Raw genomic sequence first — 21,539 nt, forward strand, 5'->3', positions numbered from 1 at the left:
CCTGATGTGCACGTATTGTGTGAGCATGAAATGTACTTAAAGACCAAAAGCACAGCACGCTTATGTAACCCCGAAGCACCAGGGACTTTAGCCCAGAGAGGGGATAAATTCCAGGGAAAAGTGCTCCGCATTACTGGGTTGTTCCTGCAACTTGATCTGTGGTCCCCACTTCCCAAGGATGTGGCCAGTGGCCAGAGCCCCTTCGTGTTGCCAGCAGCCTGCCCTGTAGCCACAGGCAGGGGGATCCGGCCTGCTTCCGTGTCTCCGCTGGTTTTACGGGCATATTTCTCACACCCTGTTCTGCTATTAAAAATAAAAATAAAATGAGGCACACATCACATGTCTCCGGCTGCAAGACCCATTTCCTTCTAATAAGCTTCTCGTTTGCCTGGGCTTTCCCTACCCTGGAAAGATTAAATCTCCAGAGGCTCCTATGATGGATTTCTAGTTTTGTACTTTTTTTTTTTTTTTTTTGTCCCTGTTATTTTGAAAGAAAATGAAGTTAGTGAGCTTTGTCTGCCTTTGCAGACACACACTCTCTCTCTCTTTCTCTCTCTCTCTCTCTCTCTCTCTCTACCCAGGAGCCAGGAGCAGATATTCTGGGCAAACAGAATTACAGCTTTGTCCCACTTACTGGGGGCCACAGAAAACAGAACTCTGAGCTGATGTGTACCTGAGCGGTGCTGGAGCAGGGCTGGAGCAGGGCTGGCCTGGTTACTCACGGCAGAACAGCAAACCGTGGGGGTTCGAGGACTCGGGGAAGCGTGTCCCTTCCCAGGGCAGTTCCAGGATGGACGCTGTCCGACTCCAGCAGCCCAAGGGGGAGGCAACTGTAGAGCAGCCCGGGCAGTGCGGTGGGGATCAGGAGGCATACCCTTCAAGGCCCTCATTTCCAGGCCGAGTTCACAAACATCCCTGGTCCGGCCTCTCCGGGGTGACCCGTGTAGGGATACAGGCCAGTTCGTTTGTAAGATCCAGGACATACAGGGGATCCCCGGAAAGAGGCCAAGCCCTGTAATAGCCAGGGAGCTCACGACTGAGTCAGACGGAGGAGAAGTGGAGATGTGACTCGGGAAAGGAGAACAGGGGGCAGAGGTCAGCCGGAAGCCGGCCATCCAGATGGCCCGCCTAGGACCCTGGCCTCTTCTTTGACTCCAGCCTGGGCCCCTGTCATCATCTGACATTTTCTATTGCCGCATGCTTTGTGCCAGTTCTGGAAGTAGAGGCCTGATGTAGAGGCTAGCACCCAACCCATTTTTCAGAAGGGGGGATTGAGGCTGAGGGAGAAGCCCGCCCCCGCTGCAGGGCAGGGTCAGGCTGACTTCCTGGTGAGCTGACTCCCACCTTGGGAGCCCCTGCGTCTGCATCCTCCTGCCCTTGGCATCTGGGCTCAGGCCATATGAGGCCGTGGTCTCCGCCCCGCTGTCCTCGAGTGCTGAGTGCCATGACCTCAAGCTGAGCAGTGGCTCTGAGCTCTTTCCGGGCCACCTGGGACTTGGTAGGAAAACATATGGCTGCCTTAGGGAATCTTGGGCATGTTTCATTGGTGAGAAAAGCCTAAAAGCGCAGACAAACCCCTTGATTCAGAATTTGGACCAGACTGAAATTTTTTCTTTATCCTCAATGGAAAAAAAGAGGGGCGTTTGAACAGCAGATTAATAGGGTATGAAGGAGAACACAGGCTTCCTGTTCTTCTCTTAAACACTTTAACAATGTCCACAGATCCCCAGAAAAGGTCTGGAAGGACCTTAGGGATCCTCGTGGCCAACCCAGCTCATTTTACACATGAGAAATCTGAGGCCTCCGGGTTTGGCTGTGGACCTAATTAGCTAATGCGCCTGGCCAGGAGCCTAGGGTCCCGGCGCACAGGCTGGTCTTCTGTCTGCTGGAGCCCACACCTATTCTCAGAAAGCATTCAGCAGGCAGAATTCGTACCCACGGTGAATCTGCTACTTACATGGGATCCTTACTTGTGCAGGGAGGATCCACCATTGGACACCTGTCTGGGTAGCGCCCCCTTCAGGGTGTGGGTGGGAGTCCGAAGACGGATGACCCCCCCCCCGCCCCCGGCCAACCGCCCGACCAGTAGCAGACAGGGAGAGAACATTGGCCATGGTGAGCAAAGATGTTTTTGTGGGAGGCCTGACACGCTTTGGGCAGGTAAAGAGGAAGACAGGGCATCTCAGGTGGAAATACCGGCTGGGACAGTGCAGCGGTCGGAAAACGGGGCCCTGGAGGTACCAGGCCCTCATCCCTAGAGCCTGTAAATATTTCCTGGGGAAAAAAAGGCTTTTGCAGATGCTAAGTTGAGGACCCTGCGGTGAGGAGCTTATCCTGGGTTACCTGGGAGGGCCCTAGATGCCGTCACGAGTGTCCTGATAAGTGAGAGGCAGGGGAAGATGGGAGACAGCAGAGGAAAAGGTGATGGGGCCATGGAGGCAGAGAGATTGGAGCGACCTGGCCACAAGCCGAGGAACGAGAGGCAGCCACCAAGAGCCGGAAGAGGCAAGGGACAGATTCTGCCCTAAGAGACCACAACCCCGTCCGCACCTTGATTTTGGTCCAGGGGTACTGATTTCGTGCTTCTGGCTTCCAGATGCTTCGAGAATAAATTTCTGTTGTGGTAAGCTGCCACATTTGTGGTGATTTGTGACAGCAGCCGAGGGAAATTGGTACCAACGGGAAGGGACGAAGCTTGTTTGGGTGAGGGTGTGGTTCAGGGTATTTGCCGGGAGCACGGCCAGATATTTAGGGAGGTATTTAGTAGGTAAAGGGGTTAGGCCCAGTGTCTCGTGTTAGTTGGAGGAAGTCCTGCAAGCTTCTGCATGGATCTTTCCCTCCCGGCTGGAGCGTAGGGCTCTGGAGGAGAACCACGGCACCCAACAGATTGTTGTTCGTTCTCTGCGGCACTTAATTCCGTGCTCCCTGGGTACAGACAGCCGATACTTGTTGAACAGCATGATGGATGTTGGCAGCTGCCATACCTGGGCTTGCACCGGCTTTATTGATGAGCGGTCAAAGCCGGCCAAGTCTGCTGTTCAGATCCCATTGATGAACCTGTCATCTTGAGACCACGGTCTCGAGTGAATTCCCTGTGCCCTGCCTCGCGGTGGTAGGATGTGGTGGGACGCACCCAGCCCACCCAGGACTGACGGGCTGCCGGGGCTCTGGAGGGAGGGGCTCTGGGTGGAACGCAGAACAGCTCAGGTTGGGGTCAGAGGACAGGCGATCACCTGCCGAGTGGAGTGGCCTTATTGATAGCAGAGTCCAATTCTCCGCCGGCCCGGAGAGGATGTGATTAAAGATGCCTTTTGGGCCTTTATGACACTCTTATTGATCCAAGGTTGTTTATAGCCATAAAACAGCTGTAAATTAGAGGCATGAGATAAAAACAGGAGGATACTTAACTCCTGTCTTCCTTTGAGGTTGAAAGAGCTCTCTGTACCTCTCCCACAGCGGTAGGGAGCTGAGACACCGGTGGGCAAAGGGGATTCTCTTCTTTCCTGCAAACGAATGGCCCAGGTTAAGAGGCAGCTCTCTCCTCACAGCTGAAACCCAACTGCTCGTTCCTGCTCAGGAAGTGTCCTCGGTTAACACGAGCATCAACTGGGACCACAGTCCAACTGTGCGCCGACCACGGGGTTTAAGGATGGTCCGGGCCTTCCAAAGCTGGTTTTCTTTTTTCCCTTCCCTTCCTTAGTTCTCATTTCCTTTTCTCTTCCTTTCTGTTTGCTTTTTCTTTTCTTCCTCTCTTTTCTTTTGTCCCTCTTTTGGCTGCTTTTTTTCATCTGATTAAACGGTTCTGACCTATTGCTATTCGTAAAGCAGTTAGGAGTGTTCAGCAGAGTATCACCAATCATTTCAGCGCAAGAGACCAAGACGTGTGACCGTTGGACCTTCTTTGCTTTCCCCTTGTAGAGATCCGAGAGGCCTTTCGGGTTCTGGACCGAGATGGGAACGGCTTCATCTCCAAGCAGGAGCTAGGAATGGCCATGCGCTCTTTGGGGTACATGCCGAGTGAGGTGGAACTGGCCATCATCATGCAGCGCCTGGACATGGACGGTGAGACCCCGGCACGCGGCACGGCCCCCGAGATGAGCCCCAGCTTGTCAGCGAGACTCCCCCCCGCCCCCAAGCTTATTCATTTGTTTTGAGACACAGAGAGTGTGAGCAGGGGAGGGGCAGAGAGAGGGGGAGAGAAGGAGAATCCCAAGCAGGCTCCGAACTGTCAGCGCAGAGCCCCACCCGGGGCTTGAACTCATGAATTGTGAGATCGTGACCGGAGGCGAAATCAAGAGTTGGACCCTTAACTGGCTGAGCCACCCGGGCGCCCCAGCGAGACCTTGGTGTTCAAGGGCCTTGCACTTGGGGTCAGAAGGCTTGGGCTCATGTCTCAGTTTACATTTGAGGGCTAGATTAGGGTTTTTCAAACAATATTCCGTGGAGTCCCAGGGCCCTGCAGAGGTGGTTCTGGGGCCACGGGCAGGGCAGGGTGAAGAAGGAGGCTGGGCGAGTGGAACAGCCACCATAATTCTTTCCACCTCCCCTCCCTCTCTTTTAAATAGCGTTACTGAGCCAGAACTCACATGCCATAACATTCACCCACTGAAATTTTGTGAATCAGTGGCTTTTAGTGTATTCACAGATTTGGGTAACCAATGCCATAATCAATTTTAGGACATTTTCACCACTCCGAAAAGAAGCTCTGCCTTTTAGCTGCCACCTCTCAATCCCTCTATCACCCAAGCCCTAGGCAACCACTAATCTACTGGTCTCTGTGGATGTGCCTCTCTGGACATGTCATATCAATGGAATCCCACAACGTAGGGATCCTTTGTGACTGGCCGCTCTTACTTAGCATAATGTTCGTAAGGTTTCTCCATATTGTAGCGTGTATTAGTACATTTTTTTTTCTTTTTTACGGCCAAATCATGTGCCGTTGTCTGGGTAGAACAGCTCTTTCCTATCTGTTTTACTTACTGGGTTTCTATATACAACCTCACGGGGGCGGGGGCGGGTCGGGGAGTGAGGTTTCACTGTACTTTCAAAAAGTTCTAAAAAAACAACACCTGACATCTCTGAGGTTCTTTCCTCGTCTAAAACCCGGAGGCTACCCCAAACCTGTTGTGACCCCCCCCCCGACGTTCAGATTCTGCCTTGACTGAAGGTCCAAGAAAAAGCCTTCTTCTTTTTTTTTTTTTTCAACACCCTCCCCCCCCTCTGAAAAGCAGCTTGATCCCGGGCCTCCGGGGTCCAGCGTGGTGGGCATTGGGACTCTCAGGTAGAGCATGAAGTGTGTAAGTAAAAAAAAGGAAGCAGGGGATGATGGGGTCGGGAAGTCCTTTGAAGGAAAGGACCATGGGAGGGAGATGTTTGCTTGGCCTGCAAACATACAGGCCAGCTTGCAACTTGCAACTTGCAAACTTCCAATCTTCCTGATTGGAAGAAACCGCTCGCTCCTGTTACTTTGCTGGAGTTGCCGGAAGGATGATAATAAGGGTGGCCATATGGCGAATGAACCCCAGCGCCAACCACGAAGCGCAGCTGTGACCATTTATTTTCTGGTTCAGGAAAGAGATGTTTCATCAGGGGTGTTCAGCGGTATGAGCAGTCCCAGCCTTGTCCTTAACGGCTCTGATTGATTGTGATTCACCATGTCTTTGCAGGCCTGATTTTGACCTTGCTTTATATTTAGCTGCTTGCTTTAGATATTTCTGAAAAGCCGGAGCGAAGCACATATCGTATAGCAAAGTCTGTTTTCCGTTGACCCCCATCATCATTTCGGAGATACATTTCCAGAAAAAGTTTCCTTCTTAAAATAATAGAAATCTTAATTTATACCTCTGTTCGTGGAACGAAGATTTTGCGCTTTTGAGTCTCTGCCCACAACTCGTAGAACAAAACCTAAGTGGAATGGACTAGAAGCAAATGGAATTAGTTACATTTAATAAAAAAAAAAAAAAAAAAAAATGAGCCAGGGCTATTGTGGGTGAGTTACTCCGATGAAATCGTGGGGTCTGCCTCAAAGTTCTTTCCGGTTCTTTGTGTATTCAGTCATCAGATCTCAGCTCACAAGGAGTTTTTACATTGTTGCAAATCTTCCCTGATTCCACGAGGTCTTGGAGTCCCGAGGGATCTTGTGCGCCCGTGGCAAATTTCCTTTCGGTTTAAGAGCTTTCAAGTGTCACCAATTTACTTACCGCTCATCTTACTCAAAGGAATGCCAAAGGAAGAACTTCCCAGAAGTTAAAAGAACTTCACAGTTCTCTTGCAGAGAATTTCTGTTAGTTCCTTTAACAAAAGCTGAGGCCGTCAGCTGCTTTGCAGTCACTCCATCAGGTAAAGACTTTTACTTTTTTTTAATATTTATTTTTTTTTGAGAGAGAGAGAGAGAGAGTGCAAGGGCAGAGAGAGAGAGGGGAGGACAGAGAATCTGAAGCAGGCTCTGTGCCGACAGCAGAGAGCCCGACTTGGGGCTCAAACTCATGAACCTTGAGATCATGACCTGAGCCACCCAGGCGCCCCACATTTCTTTACATTTGAAGCTCAGCTTCTTCGAGGTCCTGTTTTGTTGCCCACACAAGCTTTAATACAGAAAGTATGAAGACAGGGCAGCCGTGCACAGAGAAGGAACTTTCTACCCAGTTTATTAATTGCCTAAGCGTGAAAAGAACTAAGTGATAGATGCCCAGTCTGACTGAACCGTGTCTTTAAGAGTTCTGCAAATGACGCTGGTAAGTGACATTTCTGGGGTACTGCATTCTGGATACGGATGGACTGTTTTTCAGTGTCTTTCTCTGAAATGGGCCTTTTGAGCTTCTGTTAAAACAAACAAACAAAAAAATAGGTCCTAATTATATCCTTCCTTTCTAGCTTCTGTAACTGGGAGTTCTCCACGGAGATTCAGCCTTACTGAATTAAGTTATTCTCTGGCATGAAACTCCTGGCGTGGCAGAAATTTTTATGGGGATAATGCCAAAAACACGGGGTGTCTGGGCTGCAGCCTAAGCTCCATGCTTAGCTTGTAAGATGATGGTGCCTCCGGGCCCGCAGACCCCGGTGTCCCGGGGCAGCGGGAGAGGGGGCAGTGCCTCCGTCCATCCAAGCTGGCCGTGATTAGGAGCGGGTCTGGCCCACACACCGCTCTTCTCTTTCTGGGGTCCCTGCCGGTCTGCCCGACGGTGAGGTCATACCTTCGGCACAAGGCCCGGCTGGAGTAGCCTAAGTGTGTCTGTGCAACCCAATTTGACACATGAGGCTTTCATTAGGTGGTTCCTCGGGAGTGGGGTGCCTTGCCGCCTAAGCGTGTAATAGCAAGCTCCCTGGATTAGGCAGCTCGGCGGGATTTCCTGGACACAGAGCCCGCAGCCAGACAGCTGCAGCCTGTGTGTGTGGAGCTGGTTTTCCAGAGGACACCATGGAAGGCAGGCTGCAGGGTCTGGGATTGCTGTCTGGGCCTGTGGCCAATTTGCATTCAGTGCTGCCCCTGCGTGTGTGTGCGTGCACACGCGTGTGTGCGCCGTGAGGGCAGATGTGCTCAGAGTTAAATAAACAGAAAACCAGAATTTGCGCCTGATGCCCATTGCTTCCTCTTTGGCCCTTGACTGCAAAGGCTCTTTCTCGTCACTTTGACTCCATTCCACACCCCCTGGTGCTCGCGGTTCTTCTTCCGTTTTATCAGCCTCTGCAGCCGAGGGGACTTTTGCCCGAATGCCAGCTGGGAACCAGAATCCCCCTTTCCTGGATGCTTTTGGCCAGGATCTCCCCTTCAGCCCAGAAACTGCAAGCCTGCAGATCTCGCAATGCAGCCCCTGGAGGCATTTAATTAAGCCCAGCGCCCTAAGACCTGCCTCGCATGTGGGGGAAGCAACTTCTCTCCATTGCCTCTTGCTACTGGTCGTGTGCTGCCTTTGGAAGAATTGACAAATTAGTCACCCCAAAAAGTATCTGCACCCAAAAACAGTATCTGCAAAGCTTACCACTTTCATAGAAGCGGGTTGAGAAAGGCTGCTTGAAAAGGACTCGGGTTTTCTGCCACGACCCGTCTGTTCCTCACACCTCTGCGTTTCCCACGGTGGCTCCGGGGGCCCCTCCGAGCCTGCAGCCTCCTTCACAGGGGAATAAGGCCCTGGTGTCTTCAAGTCCCAAGGGCTAGTTTTGACTGCTCTCCAGATTTTAATAGTTTCACCAGCCACACCCATGTGGCCATCTGGAACGAATTCAGCTAGCTTTGCACACAGTTTCCCAAAAACAGTCAAACCAAAAGACATTTTCGGCCACTTGGGGCCTCTGCAAGGGCCCCACTCGCGGGTGCTGATGCCGACCTCTCCCCCTGCAAGCTTCCCTTGGGGGCTCCTGCCCTTACAGAACAGAAGGCCCTCTTTTGAAACCAAGGTAGGCCTTGCCTTCTTTCTCCTCGATTTCCTTTCTGCCTCTCGAAGGTGCAGAATGTCAGGAAATTCCAGCAAATGTGGGCTTTTGAAATGACTTCCTATCTCTTAACGGGTTCGTAGTTTGCTTTTAGGCCCACCTCTGTCTGGAGAGTGAATTTGACCCCGTTTAGCTCGACCTTGAAAAGATTTATCAGGCGGCCGCTGTGTGTGAACTTGCTCATTTCTGTGGTTGGCCAGGTTCACTTTGGTTCATTTTGAGACAAGTCACTGAACTGCAAAGAACAAAACCGTGGCCGGAGTCACGTGGCACCATTAGCAATGGGCCTGTTGTGCCCACGCCTTCACATGCACGTCTTCCCCACCTCGGCTGCCTGTTCCTTACAGGTACGTCCTTTGCCGATTAGTCACGATCATGACCTCTCCTGTGACCATTTGCGATCTCCTAGAAGACGAAAGTGGAAGCCTAATTCGGAGGAGCGCTCACGTCTGCCTCACATTCATGCAAGTCTGGTACTGGTTTGGATGCTCTGGGACTGTTGTGAGCTAGAACGCACGCTTGTTTCCTGTGTGTGAGGGAGGATGCTTGCCCACAGTCTGCATGAGTGAAGCAGAAGGCGTATAGTGGGCGGAGGGACACTTGGGGCTTTGTAGCCGAAAACAGAAGGTCCTGAACCTGATGCACATCAGAAAACACCTGGGGGGCGTGTTAAAAAACAGACCAGTAGAGCCAGACTCACAGCGGGGCCCAGAAGCCTGCAACTTTCTTTAACAATCTCATCAAGTTACAGACAGCAGTGTGTCTGTCCACTGACATAACCAGGGGACTTTGGGCCCAAGGAAAAATCTAAAGCTGTGAGCACTTGTCTGAGCAAGAAGGTCTGACTTAGAGGTAAATGCCTGTAAGGCAGAGGAGATTTTTCCTTTGGGAATTTGACGAAGGACGAGGACAGTCTGTGGTCGGCCAGCCCTGCCTGAAGGCAGGAGTCCCTCCCAGACAGACCTCACTCCTCCGGATGCCCCAGCTTTCTCCCTCCTCCGTCCGTGGGCCAGGGACCTGCAGACTAGGCATCACCTGGGAGCTTGCTTAAAATGCCAAAGCTCGGGTCCACCCCAGATCTGCTGATTCAGAGCCTGCATTTTTTAAAGTTATTTACTTATTTTGAGAGAGAGAGCGAGCGAGCTCACATGGGGGAGGGACAGAGAGAGGGAGAGAGAGAGAGAGAGAGAGACAGAGAGAATCCCAAGCAGGCTCTGTACTCATGTGGGGGCTCGTAGTCACTAACAGTGAGATCATGACCTGAGCTGAAATCAGGAGTCAGACGTGTAAGTTGGACTGAGCCACCCAGGTGCCCCAAGAGCCTGAATTTTAACCACAGTCCCAGGTTATACATATATGCAGGAAAGTTTGAGAAGTGCTAGTCTAAGGCACAACTTTGAGAAGGTGTTTCCTTGTTTGAGGTTATCTCCGTGGAGTGAGGCCCCTCCCCAGTCTCCTGCCAGAAACTCGCCGCCCAGGGATTCGCGACTTACAAACTGGAAGTAATTCACAAAGCCAAAGTCCTGGCGGAGGTCAGTTACAGGAATATATCCAAATATTTGCCTTTGTGAATACTCACAAATAGCATCAAACTATTATATATGTCACTCCTTGTCAGTGCATTATTGCTGAATGTACTTGGATCTTGCCATGGTTAAGTCTTAGCTGGGTGAGGATAACGATGACCAACGCTTATGTAAGCTCACCATGTCCCCAGTAACAGCAGAATAACACAGGTGCAGTCTTTACCTTGGCCACACACTGTTATAGGCTTCATTAACTTTTTAACTTTATTAACTTCTTTGTTCTCATATCATAGGTACTAAGTAGTAGGATTCTCATTTTTGTAGATGACAAAAATGAAGTAAGTAACTTGCCTGGTTCACGTTGCTGGTCAGACCATATGAATTTAAGGTCTTAACCACATATCTTGTAGATACATTATTGTGTGTGTGTGTGTGTGTGTGTGTGTGTGTGTGTGTGTGTGTGATTTTGGTAGGTATAGGTCACTTAGGGTGACAGCAGGGCATTGAAGCGGTGACTAAACAGGACACACACATACACACGTACTCCAGGGTCATGACGTCACCTAGGTATTTCAGACCTATAGGTGAATGTGTTGGTTACCAATTACTGTTCCAGATAGTCTCCTGCTGTCACCTTTGGATGGATGACAAGCTCCAGCCACTTCTGAGGTTATGCTGGTAGGAGTCAAGCCTGACCCTAGAACAGAGTCTATGAATTGAAGGATGGTTGCTCGTTGCTTTAATGAGGGGAATCCTTTTTAGGTCCTCTGGGGATATATAGTTGGGGTAGATGTTCATGAGAAATCAACTCCAACCTTCCTGACTCTGGGAGCAATTCCTTCTTCTGTGTTATGCCAGGGAAAGTCTATCATCTTAAACGTATTGATAGTTGGCCATATTGAATCCAACCTTCAGCCAAAGATCAGACTGTCTGAGCCACTTCTAACTACCCAAACCAAGGTAATAAAAACAATTTCTGGTAATGAGTACCCATTTCAGTAAGAGCGTCCTCAGCGGATATTATATTCCCTTTCCCTTGTTTTAGCGCCCTGGAATCCAATGTTAACACTGATAGAAATTACCAGCATCTCACCTCTCTGTGTTCTCTCCTACCGGACTTGAAACTTCTCCTGGGACGTGTCCGATCTGATCGTAAGCATGGGTGTAAAGGCAGCAAAATTCGGTGGGAGTAGATCTTGAAAATAGGCATCCCCCTTCAAGGCAGCCACTGCAGCTGTGTTTCTTCCAGATCTTCAAGCTGGTCTTGTCTGATCTTAGGGAGATCTCAGAGAGGACACGAGGGAGACTCGGGCATTCTGTATTCTGAATCCACCCAGAGATCCCCATTCCAAGACTTAGGTCGCACTCCTTTCCTTCCGATCAGTGCCCTAAATTTATTTTACATCAGAGATCTGGGGAGTCCATGATCGCAACTTAACAACTCTACAGACCACGCAGTGAACCTTGGGGTCCTGCCTGCAGTTGCCTGAAGCACGTGATTCTTTTGGGGCCACCTTGGAATCACTCTTGTCCTCTGACTGTGACCAGAGCTGAGAGTTTCAAGGTCTGAGCTTGTTTTCTCTCTCAAGGGCGTTCACAAGCAGCCCGCCCTCCACATTCCTTGTAGTCATCATTGCTGCCGTAAAGGTCAAACACAGGAACTACATGGGTCTTCGAAAGTCTTGCTTTCAATAATTATTTTATCCCAAGAAACCACAGATGACATTTAATTAATTATGATCCCACTTCTGTCAAGGATACCCGTATCCTGTTTTTCACTGGCAGGAAGGTCAGCGCTTCATTTAATAATAGAGGTGAGCAAACCAGGCTCAGAATCCCATTTGGGAAGGTTGTTTCTTCCTGGTATACACACTACATCATGAACACAGAAACCGTGTTGGATTCCTAGAGGCAAGAGTATTACGCGGAAGACAAGAACTTGCTACAGTCCTTCATATGTAAATAACATTTCTGTCAGGCAAGGTGTACCGAAAGGAATACGTGAGAGGGCCATCTCAGAACACCCCGACCGGTATTGAGCGTTATTTAATAAGTCATTCCTGGAGCACCTGGGTGGCTCAGTCGGTTGAACATCCGGCTTCGGCCCAGGTCACGATCTCGAGGTCTGTGAGTTCGAGCCCCGCGTCGGGCTCTGTGCTGACAGCTCAGAGCCTGGAGCCTGCTTCGGATTCTGTGTCTCCCTCTCTCGCTGCCCCTCCCCCACTTATGCTGTCTCTCTCTCTCTCTCTCTCTCTCTCTCTCTCTCTTTCTCTCTCTCCCTCTCTCTCTGTCAAAAATAAATAAACATTAAAAAAATTAAAAAAAAAACCCAGAAATTAATAAAAGTTTGACTAAGGATCCTACCCATTTGGAATCTAAAAATTAAAAACCAAAAACCCTTCCAACTTAATGAATAATTTCATGAGTTGACTCTTAGAAAAAAATGCAATACATTGAAAAATATAGCATATTTAATTAAGAATTAAATAGAGTTGCCACTAAAACTGGAATGAAAAAATGTGGGAAGTTTAAAGAAGAATACTTGATACAGTTTTGTGAAAATACATTTGAACATCTACACGAAGTGGAGATTTTTCTGGAAAATATAAATTCTTGAAATGAAGTCAAGCCCAAGTAAGTAGTCCAACCAGGAACTTGCCTATTGCCTACTTGCAGGCTTACCAGCCAAATACAGCTTATAGCCCTGTTTTATTGGGCTCACACGTCATTTTATAAAGCAGAAAACCTCATGTTAAAAATATGCACTTCTCTGGGGCGCCTTGGTGGCTCAGTTGGGTCAGTGTCCGACTCTTGATTTCAGCTGAAGTCATGATCTCACGGTTCCTGGGATCAAGTCCTGCGTCAGGCTTTGCACTGACAGTACGGACCCTGCTGGGGATTCTCTCTCTCTCTCTCTCTCTCTCTCTCAAAATAAATACAAATAAAAAACTTAAAAAATATGCACTTCTCTCTCCTCTTAAAACCTTGGAGAATTTAACAAGACTGGACCAAATTCCTTCGCTACAAAAATTTGGTGGACCTGAATGGTGAGGGGATCTTCCACTGCTATGGCAATTCCTTCTTCCTTTCCCTTAGTTTTAATTCTATAATGTTTTTGTGTTTGTTTCGTCTTTCTGTGTGTGTTCCCGTGTTGCTTATTTGTTGTCATTTCTAGTAACTTCCGTAGCTGACTTATTTTAATTTTTTTTTATTATTTACTAACTAAGGCAACTAAGGCAGGAAATTTGCCACTGAGAAGAGCTTTAGTAATGTCTCCCACGTTTTGATAGTTTTATTGTTTCCCTGTTGGCTTCACAATATTTTATCGTGTGTTTTCATTCCCTCTGCCACTCTACAGATTCTTTAGGAAAGCGTTTTATGATTTCCAAGTCACTGGAATTTTGAGTTTCTAGTTTACATTTAAATTTTCTAGTTTTATTGCATTGTGGAAAGTAAATATGACCTATTTGGGACGATTTTCTTTGTAACCAAGAATATGAGCTTTTATGAAGGTATCGCCTCTGTGGTACGAGGCTTTCGTACGTGCATAGAAGTTACCTTCGTATTACCTGTATTTCCTCCACCTGTATTTCTCGTTATTTCATCTGAGATAAGTAACTTTGATGTGTTGAACTCTCCCACTGCTGTTACCTTGTTTCCTTGGTTTACTTCCAAGGAATTTTCATTACGATTTTCAATTCTCTGTCTGCCCTCATAGTAGATTTTATCTTTTATCAACATCAGAGTTCTTTAAACACTTTTAATTATGCTTTTGCCTTATGTTGATTTTTGCTGCATAACCTTTTTGCCCGTGTTTGCATAACATTCATTGTTAAAGTGTGGTCATTGGGGAACATTCACCATTATTCAGCTTCTTCCAGGGAACACAGCCTGGTGCACTCCTGCCCTCTCTGTGTGAAACGTCTACACAATATATGCCCGGATGTTTTCTTTTTTCTTTTTTCTTTTTTTCTTTTAGTATCTGAAGGGCTTTTTTTTTAAATTTTATTTTTAAAATTTGCATCCAAATTAGTTAGCATATAGTGCAACAATGATTTCAGGAGTAGATTCCTTAGTGCTCCTTCCCCATTTAGCCCATCCCCCCTCCCACACCCCCTCCAGTAACCCTCAGTTTGTTCTCCATATTTATGAGTCTCTTCTGTTTTGTCCCTCTCCCTGTTTTTATATTATTTTTGTTTCCCTTCCCTTGTGTTCATCTGTTTTGTCTGTTAAAGTCCTCATATGAGTGAAGCCATATGATATTTGTCTTTCTCTGACTGACTAATTTCACTTAGCATAATACCTTCTAGTTCCATCCACGTAGTTGCAAATGGCAAGATTTCATTCTTTTTGATTGCTGAGTAATACTCCATTGTACATATATACCACATCTTCTTTATCCATTTATCCATCGATGGACATTTGGGCTGTGTCCATACTTTGGCTATTGTTGATAGTGCTGCTATAAACATGGGGGTGCATGTGTCCCTTCGAAACAGCACATCTGTATCCCCTGAATAAATACCTAGTAGTGCAATTGCTGGGTCGTAGGGTAGTTCTATTTTTAGTTTTTTGAGGAACCTCCATACTGTTTTCCAGAGTGGCTGCACCAGCTTGCATCCCCACCAACAATGCCAAAGAGATCCTCTTTCTCCGCATCCTCGCCAACATCTGTTGTTACCTGTGTTGTTAATGTTAGCCATTCTGACAGGTGTGAGGTGGTGTCTCATTGTGGTTTTGATTTGTGTTTCCCTGATGATGAGTGATGTGGAGCATTTTTTCATGTGTCGGTTGGCCATCTGGATGTCTTCTTTGGAGAAGTGTCTATTCATGTCTTTTGCCCATTTCTTCACTGGATTATTTGTTTTTTTGGGTGTTGAGTTTGATAAGTTCTTTATAGATTTTGGATACTAACCCTTTGATATGTCGTTTACAAATATCGTCTCCCATTCTATCGGTTGTCTTTTAGTTTTGCTGATTGTTCCCTTCTCTGTGCAGAGCTTTTTATTTTGATGAGGTCCCAGTAGTTCATTTTTGCTTTTGTTTCCCTTGCCTCTGGAGACGTGTTGAGTAAGAAGTTGCTGTGGCCAAGATCAAAAAGGTTTTTGCCTGCTTTCTCCTTGAGGATTTTGATGGCTTCCTGTCTTACATTTAGGTCTTTCATCCATTTTGAGTTTATTTTTGTGTATGGTGTAAGAAAGTGGTCCAGGTTCATTTTTACGCATGTCGCTGTCCAGTTTTCCCAGCACCACTTGCTGAAGAGACTGTCTTTCTCCCACTGGATATTCTTTCCTGCTTTGTCAAAGATTAGTTGGCCATATGTTTGTGGGTCCATTTCTGGGTTCTCTATTCTGTTCCACAGATCTGAGTGTCTGCTCTTGTGCCAAGGATGTTTTCATTTTTAATTATCCTGAGAGCCTTTTTATGGGCAACCTTAACCTATCCTTTATTTCAGAACTTTTACATTGGGTCTTAATTCTTCATTTTGCATTAGGCTGGTTCCATGTGTACTGTTTTCTTTGTCTTTTTAAACTGCAGTGTGTTTTTTAAAATTGAAGTATAACTGACATGTAATGCCACATTATGTTAGTTTCAGGTGCACAACGTGATGATTCGATATTTCAATATCATGATACAATGATCACAGTAAGTTTAGTAAACATCTGTTACCACGCATAGTTACAGAATTTTTTTTCTTGTGATGAGAACTTTTAAAATCTACTCTCTTGGGGCGCCTGGGTGGCTCAGTCGGTTGAGCATCCGACTTCGGCTCAGGTCATGATCTCGCGGTCCGTGGGTTCGAGCCCCGCATCGGGCTCTGTGCTGGTGGCTCAGAGCCTGGAGCCTGCTTCGGATTCTGTGTCTCCCTCTCTCTCTGACCCTCCCCCGCTCATGCTCTGTCTCTCTCTCTCTCTGTCAAAAATAAATAAAACATTAAAAAAAATTTAAAAAAAATAAAATAAAATCTATTCTCTTAGAAGCTTTAAATTATGTAATACAGTACTACTAGCTACAGTCATCATGATGTACATTATGTCCCCATGACTTATTTATTTTATAACTGGAACTGTGTATCTTTAACTCCCTTCACCCATTTCACCCAGCCCCCCCCCCCCAGCCCCCACCTCTGGCAACCACCAATCTGTTCCCTGGATTAATTGATCAATTGATCCATCTACCTACCTGCCCATCCATCCATCCATCTATCCACACACACCACATTTTCTGTATCCATTCGTCCATTGGTGGACATTTGGGTTGTTTTCATGTCTTGGCTCTTGTACATAATGCGGCAGTGAGCACGGGGGTGCATGTATGTTTTCAAGTTAGTGTTTTTGCTTTCGTTGGATAAATACCCAGAAGTGGGATGGCTGAATCATCTGGTAGCTCTATTTTAAAATTTTCGAGGCACCTCCATACTGTTTTCCATAGTGGCTGCACCATTTGCAAGCCCATCAACAGAGAGTGAGGGTTCCCTTTGCTCCACTTCCTGGCCAATGCTTGTGGTTTTGTTGGTAACAGCCATTCTAGCAGGTGTGAGGTTCTGTCTCACTGTGGTTTTGATTTGCGTTTCCCTGATGATTAGTGATGTTGAGTACCCTTTCATGTACTTGCCGGCCATCTGTAGGTCTTCTCTGAAAGAATGTCAATTGAGATGCTCTGCCCATTTTTTAATCGATTGTTTGGTTGTTTTTTGTGTTGTTTTTTGTTTTTTTGGTTTTTTTTTGCTATTAAGTCGTATAAGTTCTATTTATATTTTGGATATTAACCCCTTATCAGATACATAATTTGCAAATATTTTTTCCCATTTTGTAGGTTGCCTTTTCATTTTATCCATGGTTTGTTTCCTTTGCTGTGCACAAAGGATGTTTGTTTGCTTGTTTCTCTAAGTATTCTTGCGGTTGTTTGGAAGGTAGATTTCTTGATTTCACTTTTTCTAGTAATGTCCATAAAGGTTTGGTGAACTGATCTCTAACACCAGTTACAAATTAGTAACAGTCTTTTTTATGGAAGATGAGAAATGAAATGTTTCCTTCCTTTCTCTTTTCTATTCTTTGTTAATTTCAACATATGGTTATTATAAATGTGCTTCCCTTCCCTTTCTAAAAATAATTTTCGGGCTTAAAGAATATTATCAATTTTATAGCTATTTTTGAAACAATTATTTTGCCTGTACATTTAACTAATTTCAGTGCTGACACGCAGCCACATTTACCACGATTTCTGTTTCTTTTTTTAAAAATTAATATACATCTGTTCGGCATAAACTTTCCAAAATTTCTGTCTTTTCTTTTCTTTTTTTTTTCAGGAGGTTTACCTCAACCCTATACCTACCTGCGACTATTTCTGCCTGAGAATGTTTCTGTTGACACACACAATTCAATTTAGGTACAAGATTCTTGGGTTTTGGCCTCTTTTAAAGTTCAGTGATTTCTACTCCATTATTTTGGGTTTTTGACATCAAGAAGCTCACTGCAATCCTGCTGTGTATTTCTTGCAATCAACCTAATTGTGGTGGGGGCGGGGTGCATCCTATTACTGGTGAAGTGTGAATTTCTCACCTTCTCTGCTTCTCTGGCTTGTCACTGTTCATGCTGGTTAGTAAGTTGGTTCCTGCTGTTCTTAGGGCTTATGATGTGATTCACACTCTGGATGTTTAGACTGAGGTTTTTTGTTTTTTGTTTTTCCCTAGGAAACTTTTTTTTTTTTTTTTTTTTTTGCCCCTTTTGTTTTCTGTTTTTGCTTCATCAGATGTTAGTCTCCTAGCCTTCTGTGCGGGTTAGATCCTGGGCTGTGGTCTCCATATTTTCCCCTCACAGATGTCCATTCTGTCATTCTTCCGTCTTCTGGATTTCTCATATATACATTTATATCATACACCTATCTTGACTTCTTCACTACTTTGAGGCTTTCCTGTGAACCGTGTACTCATCACTGGGTTTTATTCCTGTAACCATACTTTCTCAGGTCTGTGTCATCTTTCCTGTCACTTTTCTAATTTGGATGAGGTGGCATCCTCTCAGTGCGGTTGAGGAAATAAATCGGATACTTCCCAAACATTCTTTGGTAAATCCGTTTGGCAGTGAGGCAGTTGCCGAGTTCTGAGACGGTTGCTGGTGACTTTCGAACCACGAAATTCGCACACAGGTCTCTTGAGTTTTCAGAGTAGAGGCAGATCTATCTTGCCAAGGCTGACTCAGGGTCAAGCTGGACTAGGTTCCAGCAGAGATGGGTGCGGGCAGCAGTCAGATCCCCTTCCAGCACCAGGCAGAGAATGGGGTGACGTGAGGGAACTATAAGCAGGTTATTATAAGCCTAGGGAAATTGAAGAGAAACTGAGTAGGTGTCTCTTATGGTCTGGGTATGCATGGGATCCCTATAAAAATTCTCCCTGAAATTTCTGGATTTGCACTATGTGGGGGTCCCTGTTTTTTTCCCATTTCTGTCTTGTTTCTGTGGGTATAACTTTTAGATCAAATAATAATAGTAACTTCAGACATTTTTCTTGTTTCTGTTTGTTTTCATTGTTCTTTGTTGTTGTTGTTGTTAAGGTTTATCTTTGAGAGAGAGAGAGACAGACAGACAGACAGATGAAGTGTGAGCGGGGGAGGGGCAGAGAGACAGGGAGACCCAGAATCCAAAGCAGGCTCCAGGCTCTGAGCTGTCAGCATAGAGCCCGACACAGGGCTTGAACTCACTGTCTACGAGATCATGACCTGAACCGAAGTCAGATGCTGACCAACTGAGCCACCCAGGTGCCCCTCTAGTTTCTGGTTTTAATGGAAATGTCCCCAGAGTTGAACTGAAACTTGCAAATGGCCTTGATTGCTGTTTGGGATGGATATTAGTTATAATGGTAGGGCAACATCCTATTTTTGGCTTACCTTTTTTTCTTTAGTAGTAGCTACTCAGTATCTTTTTGGCATCTACTGAGATAATCCATAGTTTTTATTATTTTGCCTGTTGATGATATATATTATTTAATTGGATTTACTAAAATTAAAAAAACGCCTGCAGTTCAGGAAGATTCCTTCTTCATTAAAATGAGTTTCTCTCTCAATATCCTATTGTGTTTGACTAGCTGTGTTTTATTTTTTATTTAGGTTTTTGCATCTACATCCATAAAAAATAATTGATGTGTTGCCCTTCCTTTCCATTTGGCAGGGTTTTGTATCAGAGTTTTGCTGGTTTTATAAAGGTATTTGGGAGTTTTCCATCTTTTTATGCGCTGGAAGAGATTATAAAATAATCAGTTTTGAATATTTGAACGCATTCCTACAAAGTCATGTAAGCATAAAACCATCTTGAATGGTTCTTTACCAGTATTTAGTTTATATCGTATTTATGAACCTATTCAAATGATCCTTTTCTTTAGTAAATTTGATTTTGTTCCCAGAAATTACCCGTTTCTTTTGGATTTCAAATGTGTTAATGTAATGTCTGCTTGTCATTCTTCATATTTTATTGTCTTTTAATTCTGTAAATATATCATCTTTGTGATAAATGCACATATGCTTGTTTGATTTCTTTTATCTTAATATGATTTCCAGATGATCTTCCTTGCAAATATGTATTTTTTCCTCCAAGAATTGTTATCACTGTCTTGATTAGCAGTGAGATTAGTTCAATTTTGAGACCAGGGGTTTACATTGTAGATTCTAATTCTGCTAGGAGTTTTTATTTTATTTGTATTTTTTTTCTTGTAGTGTTTTCTAGTTTTGTAGTATTTTTTTTAATCATTTCCCCAGCTTCCTTTTCATTGCAGCCTGTTCTCAACAGATCTCTATTTTTTAATTGATTCACAATTCAAATACTATAGAATACACAGTTCTTGAGTGATCAGTTTGATGAGTTTTGACAGTTACATACAGCAGTGTAACTCATACCCCAGTGTAAGATTTGAACAAAATAATTCCTTGATAAGTATTTGTTCCTACTTCTGTGGCTTATGTATTCGTTTCTTAATAGTGTCTTTTGATTAGCAGACATCTTAAGTTTGATTAAAGCCAATTTATCACTTTTTTTTTCCTTTGGAGTTCAGTGCTTTTTGATTCCCATCTAAAAAAAAAATTAGCCTGCATCAATGTTTCGTTTCTTTTTTTTTAAGTTTATTTCTTTATTTGAGAGAGAGAGGGGCCATGAGCAGGGGAGGGGCAGAGAGAGAGAGAGAGAGGGAGAGAGAGAATCCCAAGCAGGCTTTGTGCTGTCAGTGCAGAGCCCGATGTGGGGCTCGATCCCACGACTGTGAGATCATGACCTGAGCCCAAATCAAGAGTCAAACGTTCAACTGAATGAGTCATCCAGGGGCCCCTGCCTGTATCAGTATTATAGAAATACTTGATTATGTTTTCTTCTAGAAGATCGATGGTTCTGGCTTTCACATTGAGGTCTGTGATCCACATGAAATTAGTTTTACTGGATGGAGGAAGGTACAAGTTGAGATTCTGTTTGCATTAGTTTTTGGCTATTCTAAGCACAGTTTGTGAAAGACTTTTGTTTCTTCTTTGAATTGACCTGAAACCTTGGTTGGATATTGATTGTTTCTGGATTGTGACAGTTTCCGGATTCTCTGTTCTTTTGATCGATTTCCTCCTTTGGGTACAGTAACATCATATTGTGCTGATTCCTATAGTATTATGCTCTCTCGAAATCAGGAAGTATAGGTCCTGAAACTGTTCATTTTTCCCAAATTGTTATGGTTATTCTGGATCCTTTATGGTTCCACACAGAGTTAAAAACATCAGCTCGTCAGGGTGCCTGGGTGGCTCAGTCGGTTAAGCCTCCAACTTTGGATTTCAGCTTAGATCATGATCTCATGGTTCATGAGATCAAGCCCCAAGTGGAGCTCTGTGCTCACAGTGCAGCACCTGCTTGGGATTCTCTCTCTCTCTCTCTCTCTCTCTCTCTCTCTCAGCCCCTCTCCCATTTGTACGTACTCACTTTCTCTCCCCCCCCCACTCAAAATAAATAAACATTTAAAAAAATAAAAAATAAAAGTCAGCTTGTCAATTTTATCAACAAAACTATCTGGGGTTTGTATTCCAATTGTGTTAAAACTATAGACACCTTTTAACAGAACAGACATACTAACAACAGTTGACTTGTGATCTACAAAGGGTACGTTTCTTCATTCCTTCTTTGGCTCTCATCGTGTTTTTGTATGTTTCATTGTGGATGACTTGGTTTATTCCTAGGTTCTGGGTGATTTTTGATGCCATTGTAAATTGCATTGTTTTTAAATCTCACTTTTAGATTATCTGCTACTATTATGTAGAGAACAATTGTTGCTTTTTCAGTTGATTTTACAGTCTTTTATCTTGCCAGTTCTACGAGTTTTTAATAGCTTCTACAGGATTTTCTACAGACTCAAAGATGTTGTCTCTGACAGTTTCAATTCTTTCCTTCAAAGTTTTATGCCTTTTATATTTCTTTTCTTGCCTTATTGCACCAGCTAGGATTAATTGAAGTGATACGAGGAGACGCTTTTATTTCTTTCTTGATCCCAGGTTAAATCTTCCACCACGTAGCAAGTAGTTAGCTGTAGGCTTTTCGAAGATGCTTTCAACAGATTAAATACGTTCT

General features: G+C 45.1%; 1 protein-coding gene across 5 annotated transcripts in view; it reads left to right on the forward strand.

Moving 5' to 3' along the window:
- CALN1 (calneuron 1) overlaps positions 1-21,539 on the forward strand; it is a 524,984-nt gene that overhangs the window by 268,909 nt on the left and 234,536 nt on the right. For 4 of the 5 annotated variants that reach the window (XM_053894193.1, XM_053894192.1, XM_019421731.2 and 1 more), the window contains one exon: positions 3,919-4,062. The exons of the other annotated variant lie outside the window; for it this stretch is intronic. In XM_053894193.1, coding sequence (XP_053750168.1) covers positions 3,919-4,062 — 144 coding nt within the window. The remainder of the gene's footprint in view (positions 1-3,918; positions 4,063-21,539) is intronic. 5 annotated transcript variants of the gene reach the window in all.

Source organism: Panthera pardus, unplaced genomic scaffold (genome assembly GCF_024362965.1).
Source record: "Panthera pardus isolate Hobbes unplaced genomic scaffold, ASM2436296v1 HiC_scaffold_4, whole genome shotgun sequence".
Classification (NCBI taxonomy): Eukaryota; Metazoa; Chordata; class Mammalia; order Carnivora; family Felidae; genus Panthera; species Panthera pardus.